The 13,724-nt window shown below is 53.7% G+C and overlaps 1 protein-coding gene across 5 annotated transcripts in view; it reads right to left on the reverse strand.

Annotated features, from left to right (window-relative positions):
* Positions 1–2,818: 2,818 nt before the first annotated feature.
* ZFR2 (zinc finger RNA binding protein 2) overlaps positions 2,819–13,724 on the reverse strand; it is a 40,627-nt gene continuing 29,721 nt past the window's right edge. For 4 of the 5 annotated variants that reach the window (XM_037042547.1, XM_037042543.1, XM_037042546.1 and 1 more), the window contains exons 13-19: positions 11,903–12,074; positions 9,800–9,938; positions 7,879–7,970; positions 7,505–7,600; positions 5,673–5,784; positions 4,770–4,867; positions 2,819–4,030 (exon numbers count right to left, since the gene is read on the reverse strand). In XM_037042547.1, the coding sequence (XP_036898442.1) occupies positions 3,770–4,030; positions 4,770–4,867; positions 5,673–5,784; positions 7,505–7,600; positions 7,879–7,970; positions 9,800–9,938; positions 11,903–12,074 (970 nt within the window). In that variant the 3' untranslated portion in view covers positions 2,819–3,769. The remainder of the gene's footprint in view (positions 4,031–4,769; positions 4,868–5,672; positions 5,785–7,504; positions 7,601–7,878; positions 7,971–9,799; positions 9,939–11,902; positions 12,075–13,724) is intronic. The other variant, XM_037042544.1, reaches the window with a different exon arrangement.

Consider the following 13,724-nt stretch of genomic DNA (forward strand, 5'->3'; position numbering starts at 1 on the left):
GTTCATCTTTGGCTTCCCCAGGGAGGATGGTGTTTGCTGACTGCACAGGGAACAATTCCCCACATCCCTATGGGGAAGACACGAATGCCCACAGCATATAGCAGGTGTCCCACAAACACGGGCTGAGTAAGAGAATGGAGGAAATGTAAATGTCACAGAAGAAAACCGGTTAAACTTATGTCCATGTGCAGGAAAAAAACTTTGAAAGTGAGAAGGCACAGCGTTGGGGGCAGTGCATGGGGCGCCTTCCTTTGCAGCATGGAACCGGGCAGAGCTCTCACGGGGCATCAGCTTCCACCCAGGGGCCTCAGATGCCTTCCGAAGTCATGCCTTCGACCAGAAACTCCATGCTTGGGAGGGACGGAATCCCCGCTGTTCAGAAACATTTTGCCACATTATAATTGATAACTTTTGGAAACAATCTAAATGTCTGATAGGAGGGGAATGTTAAACAAATCAGCATGTATTCATTTGGTGGAATATTATGCAGCTATTAAAAATTACATCTCTTCATAGTAGCCAAAATAAGTCTGGCTTATTTTACGGAGCACGATGTCCTCCAGGTTCATCCTCGGTGTAGCACAGGTCGGAACTTCCTCCTGTTTAAAGGCTGAGTGTTCCACTGTCTGGATGGACCGCCTTTTGTTGATCTGCTCATCTGTCAGTAGAGGCTTGGGCTGTTTCTACCTCTAAGCTTTTGTGAATAATGCTGCTGGGAACATGGGTGAGCAAGGGTCTGTTTCCCAACACGTTTTATTTCTCCATGCTTGGGCAGGTATCAACAGGGTGCTACTCCCCCCCCGACAAGCCCCCGGGGCTGCCCTTCCCACCTTGAGGAGAATCATAGGTCCTCAGCGTGTCTCCTCAGCAGAGCTTTAGTCTACTTACCCACAACATCTTCTCAGCCCTGGAAGCCAAGCTAATGGAGAACCAAGGAGAAGATGGAGCCAACATTTTCCTAAACAAGCCACTGGGACCAGCCGAGCCTTGGAGATGCTCCCGCTAACCAAGTGTGACTTATTTTTGGACCAGGGTACATGGTGCATTTTCCTGGCTATCTTTCTGTATTATCTGTGACTTTGCAGATGAAGCCAACAGATGTGCCCTTCCTTTTTTTGTCTTCCCAGGACTGCCTGCCAGGTTCAGCTCCAGCCCTGCCCACACACCTCACGTCATCTCGCCCACACGCAGGCTGCAGTCTCCTAGCAACCAGGCTCACAGCTAGCATCCTGAAGCCCAAAGTCCTGCTCGCTGTCTCAGGCTGCTTCTCCCCTCGAGGCAGTCAGGCTTCTCAGGAGCTCGGCACAGTGCCTTCTCGCCGGCCTGTCCCGGAGTCCTCTGACAAGCGGAAAGAGGGCTGGAGAGATTAGGAAAGCCCACTCTTCAGGCCTCAAGTGAGCTTATCGCCCAGACGTTTCATCCATCTGGACTGAATACACAGCTAACCCACCACTTGATTTGCTGTCACGTAGCCTAATTTCATTTATTTATTTTTGGAGTTACTGTGGGGGCAGATTTAATTTTCTGTCAACAGAACTGGTGTTAAACTACCTAGTGGCAAAGACAATATCCATCTTCCCCGGGAGCTAGGGAGGGACTGGTGAACGGTGGTGGGTGGTGTGTTTTCCAGGAGCTGCCCCTGGCAGGATGTAAGGGAGGAAGTGAATCTGAGGGTGCTCGTGTGGTGCACAGCGGCAGGACGCAGGGCTCCGCACACAGGTGCAGCTGTGACGCACGCCTGCCAAGTCTTATCTGGAAGACAGAGCCATTCTCCCATGCCCTCATCACACCACCACTGCCCTAATTGAAGACTCTCACCCGGGCTGTCACAGTAATTTCTTGGGATGAGACAGAAACAAATGGTGTCTTCCTAACTGCCAGGAGGCAAATTCCTTTTATGAGACCTGTGTTTGGGCATGGCTTCAAGCCTTTATCGTATTTACTGAGCTACTATGTACTTGGTGTGTTCTAAACCTGGGGACAGCATGGTGAGTGAGGTAGATACATTTCCTGTCCACAGAAAACTCACATCCTGGGGGGCAGATAACAAATGATTTTTTTACATTCTTTTTTTTAACTTTAAAAATGTTTATTGATTTTAGAGAGAAAAAGGGATAGAAACATCAGTCTGTTGTTCCACTTATTGATGCATTCACTGGTTAACTCCTATACATGCCCTGACCGGGGATGGAAGCTACAACTTTGGTGCATTGGGACGATGCTCTAACCAACTGAACTATGGGCCAGATGTAGATAACGGGTGACTTTAGTCAGTGATGTGGCAGGCTGAAGTGGTCAAGGAGGCCTCTCTGAGGAGGCAGTATGTGAGCTGAGACCTGAAGGCAGGGGGGAGTTGATGGCCACACAGGTCAGGGGAAGAGCTTACTACCCAGTGGGAACAGCATGTACAAAGGCCCTGGGGGCGGGAACAAGATGGGCTGGCCTGATGACAAGCAGCGACTGATGAGTCTGCAGTGGAGTTATTGAGGCAGAAAGCGGCAGAGTGACAGTGTGGATGGAGCGTAGAGGCGGGAGTTCCCCAGCACAAAGGAACCCAGGTGTGGTGGTGGACAGCTTGCGCAGCTGGGTCAATGGCAGAGTCGCCTGCCAGGATCAAAGGGAGAAAGCGGGTGTAGGGGGTGAAGCTCCTCCCCCTGTGAGGTGAAGGATGCCTGGACCCTGTCCCTGTGCTTCATCTGTGGGAGAAGTGCAGCAACTGGAACACCCCTGCCCAGAGACCTGAGAGCCCAGCAGGGTCCCCTGAGCAAAGGACTGAATGGTCCCCATGAAAAGAAGCATTTATTTCCCTGACCTCCAAGTTTCCAGGTAGCTCTACACAGACATCAGATGTGAAGCTGCACAGAGACCATCCCTTAAACACAGACACAAAATCAAAGGAATCAAGTGACTCTAGACCGAGTTGGCATAAAGATGAGCTTTTCTCCTTTAATGCCAGCCAAGAAAACTGGTTGCCAAAAAGGGAGGTTTGGACAGAGCAGGACAGGGGCTCCGTAGGGGCCCCGCCCATGCCCACCAGTGCCAGGGCACTGCACTAGGTACAGCCCCCAGACCTGCTCCTAAGAAGCGAGCCCTGGACTCACAAAGGCTGGACCTACGCAGGGAGCACGGAAGACAATGGGTAACGCCTGGCCCCAAATGAGGTGTTACAGAGCAACCCCCCTGCAGGCAGAAGGCACTCGGTGGTCGGGGTGGGGCGGGAGTCCCGAAGTCAGGGCAGATTCAGGTCACAGCTGCTCCAGGGCAGGGGGGGCGGGGGTCCAGGAGCACTTAGCCCTGTTGCCCTCCCCACAGCAGGGATGGCAGAGGAGTCCAGCTGAGGCTCAGCAGACCCCGGGATGAGGGGCCATTTCCAGGATGGTGAGTGGGAGGGGTGCTGTGTTTGGAGCAGGCTGGGCCCAGGTGTGCCCCTGAGATTGGCCCCCACCCCCGACTCTCCCTAGCCTGCCTCCCGGGCTAGCTTTCAGGATGACGGGTCGCAGGTGGGCATGCCCTGGTGACTTTAAGTCCATGCATGTCTGGGGCAGCCACAGGAAGCAGTTTATAAACCCATACCCGTAGTATCCCCAGGTGAGGTTAAAGTCAGCAAGAGAGCCAGGCCTCAAGGTCACTGTGCTAGAGCGTCAATACTTTCCATTCAGCACTGGGGACACCAAGCAGCTGCCCCACCCAGAGGTTTTCATCCCCGCGTGATGCAATTTCACTGCTGGTCAAAGCACAAGCACTTTCAAAGAAACCCGTGTGTGAGACATTACTGGGAAGAAGAACACAACTGTCCAACATCGGGGATACAGTGTCCACTCAGTGGCACGTCAGGACCCGTTGTGGGGGCGAGGCCACTCACACAGCCCCTCTCCACCGGGCTGGCCTGCTTCCTTGGGCCTCCCTCGGCCTTGTCTGCCTCTTGCAGCCTCTTCCTGAAGCGCAGCCCTGGCCTGCTTTTGGGTGGTGGCAGGGGCTCCACGCCCAGGACCTTGTGGATCTGCCTAAAGGCCAACATGCGCAGGGCGTGCTGGGGACAGACAGCCGGTCAGAACCCTCCTGCTTGTGCTTGGCTCACCCAGCCCCATGGCGTGGTGGCACGCCGGTCCTCCTGTCCCTGACAATATGCTTCTCACCTGACGGTGAGCTCAGTCACCATCAGGCCTGAAGGACTGCATGGGGAACTGCTCGGCCACTAAGGGCAGGACTTCCCCAGGATGGCCCCCGGAACGCCAGAGCTCTCCTGCCTCACTGCAGGTACCCCCAATCCTGCATTGCCCAGTTTGGCTCTGATCATAAGAAATTTGATTCTTTCCATTCAGATAATTTCTGAATGTCGGGCCCAATGTAATTTTTGTACCCCTGGGAGACTTTCTTTTACACTTACAAACCAAAGGGAAACCACAGATTGGGGCTGTTTTTTCGCTTGAGGCTGGCCAGCCACAAGCTGGTATATTTATGGAACATGGGGTGGCAGGGGGTGGCGGGGGGAGGTGGGGGCACCATACCAAGGGCCGGTGAGGCCCCAGGTCTGTGCCTTATCACTGTGGTGGCTTCAACTCAGCCAGGCTGGGTGTGCCCCCAGAAACAGTCCTGCCACCCATGACCACCCTCCCGCAGGCCACCTATCTCTGCAGGGACAGGGAAAGGGAAGCCCAGAACATTTCCTGGGATGCTACGTTGCTGGAAATGGACTGGGACCAGCGCGCTGTCCACTGTGTGGCTGAGCTGGACCCAAGTTGGGGAGCCACAGGGGCCGGTGACCCTACCTGGGCGCTGGCTGTGATGTCTTCCCGCTCCTGGAGGGTCATGGGCATGAGCACGTCCGTCTGGTCTCTTTCACAGGGATCCTGGAGCCCAGGCCCATCTTTGTGAAGTGAGATGGGGGTGGCAAAGAAGACAGAGCACCCTCATGAAAGATTGCCACCACCAGAGGCCTCAGAGGATTAAAGAATGGGGTCTGTGACTGTACCCCTCAGTACCCACAGCCACATGCCCCAGGCTGGCGCAGGCTCTCCCCTGGGGGCTTCTCCCCTGGGCCACCCCTCCTATACCCCCCAAAGCACACTCAGCAGAGCCCCTTTCTGCTGCTGTGGGTGTGTGCCTGAGCACGTAGCTATGTCACACCCAGGGTGTCTGTTCAACTTTCACTCAACATGAGTGACATGACATACCATCCCATGTCACTAAACTGGCCAGAAAACACTGTCTCTGTCCCTGCCACCTCCTGAGCGTACATGATTTCTCTTCCCTTCTGCTACTGGGAGCCACGCCGTGGTGAACCTCTCCATACGTAGGCCATTTTCTGAGTGTCTGCTGGTTTCCCGGTGAAATACTCCCACCAAGGCCATCACCTAGTGACAGCCAGGGCCTCTAGACAAGGAGGGTTGCCATCACAGAATGAGTGCCAGGCCTACAGACGGGGCAGGGGGGGCTCCCCCCACCTGCTCTATCTGCACTGGACCCTTCCTCTCCTTTGCAGGTGAGTGAGTTCCACTCGCCACTGAGCCATTCCCTTCTTCCCCCTGGGGATGTGTGCGCATGTCTGGGCCCCTCCTTCCCCGCCCGACCCCCGGGTTGGACGATGTTCTCGAGTGTTGGTAAGAGGCTCCCCCTGTACCTCAGTCTGCTGCATGCCCAGTGGTGTGGGCTCCCTGCCGACGGGGACTGACCTGTCAGGAGCATCCCAGAGGCCACACACTCCAGCACCCGCCGCACAGCACCCCCCGGGCTCAAGGGCCCCTTGGCGCTGCTCACAGCCTTCTCCACCAGCAGCTCCATGGCCTGGGCCGGGCAGGGGCAGAAAGGGAAACGCTGTGCTGGGGAGGAGAGTGCCTGGGCCAGCTTACCTCCTGCTGGAGGGGCTCTGGTGGGCTTGGCTAGAGGTCTCCGGGGGACCCCAGAATAGGTGCCCCTCCCAGCTCTTTCTCTAACTCCCATCCACCTCTGAGTTCTACAGAAGGTGATGGTCAGTGAGGCTTTACCACCTCCTGGTATGGCCACGGGCAGGTTTCTTCAATCTCTAACCCTCAGTTTCCCCATTGGCAAAATCCCATCAATCGTAACACTAAAAACTAGCGCTTCAAGGGTTAAAAGAAACTTGTTTTCTGTGACCCATGGTGCATTTAGCCTGGGTCACAATGATTCCACAAGGGTCACAATGACTCTGAGGCTTGCTCAGGTGTGCCTCCTCCTTCAAGGAGCCACCCAGTCCGGAGGGGGTGGTGTTCAAGGGCAGGGAATGTGTGCTAGTAACTCAGCACGAGGCTGACCCCTATGCTGTCCACGGTGCAGGGGTGCTAAGAGCCACGGCCCCTGGACACTGGGCAGGAGGCAGAGGTCCTGGTGGGTACTGGAACCCTTGGTTTTGGAGATGGCCCTCATGAATAAGGCCAAGGGTGACCCAGGGGCCTGGCTTTGGGAGCAGGAGGAGATGGCAGGCAGCATTAGGCTATGCACAGAATGCAAATGGCTCCCAGAGTTCAGGGGGCTCTGGCTCTTTCCTGAGAACGTGAACAACTAAAACCCCTACAGGTTGTTCCACCCAGCCCTGGCCAGGGGGTTGGCAGTTGGGTATGTGAAACAGGAGCGGAACATTCTGAGGCAGACCTACCGAGGGACAAGGTGTAATCCCACAGAAAGACAGGATGGGGGATCCCAGAGACGGTGGAGGCTAGGGGTCTCACAACTCAGCAGTCTGGATGTTCAGGAGGCATGGGGAAAGCTTGCACTCTCTCTTCTCTGCTCTTCCCCTCACCCCATGGGCTCTGGGGCCTACAGGTGGTAGGGGGATGTGGTGTCAGAGCTGCAGGGAGTCTCCCCTCCAGAGGAGGTAGGGGTGGTCCAGAGACCAGGGTGGAGCCAGGGTGGACAGTGGGCCCCTGACCTGGCCGGGCTGTCTGTGCTGATAGCGCACCTTTCCCTGGCACCCTCGTGCTGATGATACGGAAAGCCTTTGTTCACCTGACCCCCAAGCACCCTGGGGAAGAGCTAGCCGGCTGTTTAAGAAAGCAAGTAACAGGATGTTCCCAAGGACTAAGATAAGCCCCGTAGCCAGAACTAACTTCTGCATTCCGCTTCTGTATCCCGCTTTGCCACGTAGACAGGAAGACCCTGAAGACTATATAAACCCCAAGAACCCTTTGTTCAGGGCTCAGAATTTGGAGGCTGACTCCTCTGGGCCCGTGCACATAATAAACTTCTCATGTTTTCCGCTATCTCCTCTCAGTGTGAGTTTCTTTTCACAACACTGGCAGGCTACCTAGTTCTGTCTGTGAGGTGGAAGGTTTAAATATGGACAAGTGAGGCTGTATCCAGAGCAGGCCTCTTCCTAGTGCCAAGAGACCCCAAGACACCCTACCATAATCTATTGCTCCTGCACACGCAGGCTGATGCCAGCCCTTTCTGGGAATGCCAAGTGCTGGGAGGGGGAACGCCTGCCCAGGAGGAAATAAGGCCCTCGTGGGCCTCCCAGAGCAGGGCTGGCTGTCGGGCGCTGCCTTACCCAGTCTGGCAGAGCTCCCCAGGGGGCCACACGCCGGCAGAGGTCTCGAAAAATCCTGATGACAATTACACAGGGATGTAGGCCACTGGCTCGTGCCTTTGGGGGAAGAAGCACCAATTAGCTCTGGAAGCTACATGCACATGGGTGTGTGTGAGGCCAAGGGAACAAGGGCAGACCTTGGGGACGGTGAGCTGGGCCAGGCAGGGGTCCTGTAGAGGCGAGGGAGCGCAGCTGGCCAGCCTGGAGGGAGGTAGCTACGGGCAGGTTCCACTCCCAGATGGGCATGAGCCACACAGCTAGCCAAGGAGGTGGCTAAGGGCGTATCAGACAGGACAGACACGTGTGAACCCCCTCCCAATCCCACGCCTCCTAACCTGGAACCACTTGGCATGGCGGAGGGCGGCCAGTGACTGGAGACACTTATCCAGGTCCAAGACATCTCTCCGGTCAGGCACTTTCATTCCTTCTAGAAGAAAAGGGCGTGTGGGCAATGCCCTGTCCCACTTCACTTCCTCCCTGGCCCACATGGGCTATGCCTGTCAGTTCTCCAGAACTCATTTACTTATCTGGAAGACACACGCTTCCTCCCAGATCTTCTTTCCTCTGGGGGACTACAAGGATTAGAGAAACCATCTCTGTGAAAATCCCACCATCTCTGTGAAAATCCCACCTCCTCTGAAGTTTGTGCCCACAAGGAAAGCATTAGAGCACCTTCCGCACCAGCTCCCTCGGTTAGCAAACTACAGAGCAGACGGAAACCTAGGAACTAAGCCAGATTTCCAGAAACTTCCAAATGTATAATTAAAAGGGAGGAAGTGGGTCCGATTTGAACCCATCCCATCGTTGATGACAAAGGCCTCCGCGTCTGAGAGAAACGCAGAGCCGTTTTTTCGTTCTTACTGTCAGTGCTTCAAGAATATTCTCATCTCATTCGAGGACACCTGGCTTCCTTGGGTGGCACGGTGAGTCTCAGGTTTCGCTTTCACCCAGAAATATCCCCAGGGATCTCGTGCCTCCCATGGTGGCAGGGGTGTGTCTTTGAAGAGGGGTTAGAAGCCACCCTCCCAGCAACCGCCAGGCTGGGGTATGGACCCCTGAGTGAGGCTGACAGGTTCCTGGTGGTCACCGTCACAAAGGGGGTTTGTGTCTCTCAACCTTTCCGGTCGGCCTGCATCTAGCGGCCACAGATGTTCAACACTGTCTAACACTCCCAACCGCCACTGTCCGTGTGTCTGAGCAAACTCTAACCAGGCCTTCAGCTAGAATTTAATGGTGCTGTTCTTCGCCCCCATATCGATTTTTTTAGCTAACTATTTGTAACAACTGACAATGGCTTTCCATTAATAGTCAAAGGTCTCTTCTTTAAAAATGTGTGTTAAATGAACTGATTCAAAGAAAAATGTTGGTAGTTGGTGGCTCTCAGACAGCAATCATGAAGGGAGTTCAAGGATGAATGGAGTCCTGACACATGTGGCTCGGTTGGTTATTGGTCTGCAGAGGAAAGGTCGCTGGTTCGACTCCCAGTCACAGTACGTGCCTGGGTTGTGGGTTCAGTTCCTGGTTGGGGCATGTAGGAGAGACAACCAATGTTTCTCCCTCACATGGATATTTCTCTCCCTCTCTTTCTACCCCTTCCCCTCTCTCTAAAAATAAATAAAACCTCTATTTAAAAAAAAAAGAATGAGTTAATGGAATTTGAAAACTCGTCCTACGGGGGTTTCCAGAAGGTTCCATGGCTCAGTGAGCCACAGGGTGCCTCCCTGTTGGCTGGCCTTCACTGTGTGGTGGTGAGTGGAGGCCCTTGCTGCCCTCTGGCCTGGCCCAGCACCCCTTCCCACTCTCTCAGGCAATGCCAAAATGCTTTATGCCCCCTGACCCCCCACACCCCGCACAAGCAGTGTCGGGACCAGCAGGGTCTGCTGTGACCTCTGCTGTGGCCTCTGCCATGGTCTGATGGACAATGTGAGCTTCTGGGCCCATGGCTCAGCCAGTTTCCCTCAGGTAGGGCGCAGGCGTCTGCACGAGCCTGGAGGCAAGGGTGGGGCATGGTGCTGTACAGGGAAGGCCCAGGAGCATACACACAGCCCAGTTCTGAGCCCACCTGACATTGTCACCAGTTTTCCTCCTCCACTGCTACAGGCCCAGCTCTTACCTGACCAGTGGCATCCAGGGCTAACAAAAGTGCCAGAAGGCCTCACCCCCAACCCTCTGCACCTGCCCAGAGCAGAGTCAGATGCTTCCCTAAGACCCTGGAGTATGTATGGAGGGGGGCTGGACCGAAGGGCCTGGCTGCACCTCTATCCGTGGAGGGGTCCTCCCGCATTAGGGACGAGGTGACAGACACAGTGACCCGTATTCTGGGCTCCTCACAAGATGAAATGATGATGTTGGCTTCCAGGTCAGAGGAGACCTCGTACTTGTCCTCTGTCACCATCTGTGGGTGCAAACACAACACAAGGCCATTTTACTCCAGCTGAAAGACAGGTGCAGACAGCAAGGACATGTCAAGTTGCAGGCCCTGTACCAGACGTCTGGAGCCTCCATGGAACTGAGACATAGGCCCACCTTCCAGAAGCACACACACACAGAAATGCCTATATTCAGGACTGGCTGAGTAGCTCATTTGGTTAGAGCATCACCCCAGTATACCAAGGTTGTGGGTTCAATTCCCGGTTGGGGCACATCTAAGAATCAACCAAGGAATGCATACAGAAGTGGAACAACGAATCAATGTTTCTCCCTCTTTCTTGTCCTTCTTCTCTCTAAAATCAATAAATAAAAATTCAAGCCCTGGCTGGTGTAGCTCAGTGGATTGAGTGCAGGTTGTACACCAAAGGGTCACCAGTTTGGTTCCCAGTCAGAGCACATGCCTGGGTTGTGGGCTAGGTCCCCAGTAGGGGGCGTATGAGAGGCAACCACACATTGAAGTTTCTCTCCCTCTCTTTCTCCTTCCCTTCCCCCTCTCCAAAAATTAATAATTCTTTTAAGAAATGTAAAAAACAAATACATATAGGTGACAAACCTGGCATATAAGGTGCCTTCATATGTAAAGAATGCCCTTAACAGATAGTAGTAATAATAATAATAATAAACAGCCACTAACAGAAGAGACAGTTGGAAGAAAAGGAAACAGAAGTGTCCCTTTTTCACAATGACACAGATGACCCGCACAGTAAGAGAGAAGCAAATTAAACCTATAATGAGGTCCCATCATCACCTGTGAGAAGGACCCAACTCGAAGCCTGAGGCGCAGCTGGGCTGGCGAATCCAGGCATCTTAGAAACTGCTGGTGGAAGCTGACCTGGCAACACTTACCTGGAGCCGCAGGCTCATGCCTCCGACCCCGTGACTCTGCCCTAGGATGAGCTCCCACACGTGTGGAGTGGCGTGTGCGCAAGGTTACTTATTCTGTGTAGCCTCAGTGGTGACGCAGAGCACTGGAAACAACCCGAATGTCCTCAGAGGGACACACACCTCCCCCTGTCCTGCTGGACCTGACTCACTCCTCCCTGGTGCTCTTGCCTGGCATCAGGCTTTAACTTCCTCTCAGGACATAAACTAGCGCTAGCTTGCTCTGCGTTTGTTTGCTCCTGACCGGGGCAAGAGGGTGGCCCGGGTCTGTGCCCTGAGCTCACTAAGCCAGTAGTAGGAGGAACAATCCAGAATTTTCACAGGGACAGGGCCAGACCCATCAGGAAGAAACCGCCCTGGGGACCGAATGCTTTAACCAAGATGATCAACTTAAACTGTGACATGGTCTCACTGTTCCCTAGCCGTCATGAGAAGAGCGCCATGACAACAGAAGAAACGCTCTCCGAGAAAACCCAGCTGATCTCCCACAATCCATCTTGCCTCACAGCTGGTGAGGCTCCCTCCTCTCTGCACCACCTCTCCCGTGCTGCCCTCTCACCACAAAGCCTTTTAAACGGCGGGTTCGGCGGGTTCACATTCTCCTGGTGGGACATTTACATTTTCCCAGGTTGCCCCGAACTCACTTCATGCAGGAACTCCGAAGTTCCCACTTCTTTCTCCCTGCAACTGTTTACAAAACAAACAACTGGTTTGTATCTAATAATGACAACCTCTCTTGTTTCTTTATTTTTAAAGATTTTATTTATTTATCTTCAGAGGGGAGGGGAAGGAGAGAAGGAGAGAAGTATCAATGTATGGTTGCCTCTCCTGAGTCCCCTGCTGGGAACTGGCCTGCAACCCAGGCATGTGCCCTGACTGGGAATCGAACCGCGACCGTGTGGTTCTCAGGCCCGAGCTCAATCCACTGAGCTATGCCAGCCAGGGCTCTTGTTTCTTAAAATCCTGTGGAAGCAAAGTCAACCCTGTCAGGGAGGGAGGGCGGGCAGTTCCACTGCGCCCCCCCCTCTGGGAGGGAGCCGCCCTTACCAGGAGTTGCTGGGGCAGCTGCTCAGTGACCCTCTGCAGCAGGGCGCGGGTGGGCTTCTGGGAGCAGAGCAGGGTCAGCTGCACATCCCTGTCTCCCCGAAGGAGGAGGCCTTTCCCCAGGAGGCCGACCCGCACCACGCCTTTCAGGACCCGGGCAGAGGGGCTGGCACCGCTGTGGAGACAAACCCGAAAACGCATGTGTGAGAAGAGGGGTCAGGGAAAAGGGAGCCTGCGGCTCTGCCTTGGGTCTGGGCTGTCAGCAGCTTGCTGGGCCCTCTGTGCCTCAGCTTCCTCATCTGTGAAAGGGCCCTTTCTGAGCCCCATTTCTCAGAATGCACTTGACGAAAGGAGACATAAGATATATTTGAGAAAAGCACTGGGAACCACAACGGGTATATTATATGTGGTCAGTAAGGGCTGGTGGTTACTACTTCCTGCTAACTTGCATTCTGAAAAAGGCCAATGATGGCATCCCCCTGGCCCCTGGTCCACAGCCAGTTGGTGCCACCCTGGTCAGCCCGTGGGTTTGGGCATCTTCTAGGCTGTCCCTGGAGTTGTTTCACCCCAACCTGGACATTCTACAAGCAAGCCCATTGGAGGACTCAGGCCATGGCACCCTAAGGGAGACCCCTGCTGCAGTCTTGCCTCTGCAGGTCAGGGCCAGCTTTCTGCGGTGCATCCGCCCCACGCCTCACCTCCTGGCCCTGGCCCTCTGCAGGACAAGGACACCCAAGTTCACTCCCTGGCCCGACGCCCAGCCCAACCCACCGGGCCTCCTTGCCGCCATCCTCTTCCACCACTGCCTCTTGGGCCGTGTGCTCTAGCCCAGCGATTCTCAACCCTTTTCATCTCATGGCACACATGAACTAATTATTAAAATTCTGTGACACATCAAAAAAATTTTTGGCCAGTCTGACAAAAATAGGTATAATTTTGATCACTCTGTTTGCTCCAAAGTGACTTTAAAAAAAATCAGGTGCCTACACTTGTATATAAGGATTTCTGGTACCAAAAATTACCAATCAGATACAACCTTATTACATGACATGACCAGTCAGATGCAACTCTGTTGTATGACCTATTCATATGTATTTATGGTTCAAGACAGGGCATCCCCACCGGGTAGGCGGCTACCCCTATGTTGGCTGCTGTCTTTTCTTTATTTGACACTGAGGGAGAAGTCAGTGTTCTGACTAAACAGCCATGTTCTGCACGTTTGACAAATTCTTGCAGCATAGCAGTTGAAAATCACCGCTTTGGCCCAAGCCCCTTCCTATTTCCTCCAGCCCCAAGAGGCTCAGCCCTCCGCCCGAGTTCCCGGGACTGGGGCGTGGGTGCCCTCACACGAGGGCCCACACAGATGTCCCAGCCCCTGCTCCAGAAGCTGCCCCCTCTCCTGTTATTCTCTAATCACCACTTTGTTTTCTTTGGGACTTTTTTTACATTAAAAACATTTTATCATATAATAATACATTATCACTGGCATATCCCAGAGATGTTTGTACATCTTAAGTTGTATATTTGCAATGATGAATGTCATTGACAACTAAGAGGACCAATACATTGTTATTATATCTTTTAATGGGGGAAACCATCACTTTTTTTCCCTGAAGAGAAAGGAGGAAGAGAGGGACAGAATACTTGTGACATTTCTAAGGATAGGAGATAACTTTTTTTTAAACATTTTTTATTGATTGATTTTTGAGAGAGAGAGGAAGGGGGAAGAGAGAAACATCAATTTGCTGTTCCCCTTATTTATACATTCATTGGTTGCTTCCTGTATGTGTCCTGACCAGGGACTGAACTGACAACCCTGGCGCAT

Source organism: Sturnira hondurensis, unplaced genomic scaffold (assembly GCF_014824575.4).
Source record: "Sturnira hondurensis isolate 20B ecotype Veracruz unplaced genomic scaffold, ASM1482457v3 Scaffold0003693, whole genome shotgun sequence".
Lineage (NCBI taxonomy): Eukaryota > Metazoa > Chordata > Mammalia > Chiroptera > Phyllostomidae > Sturnira > Sturnira hondurensis.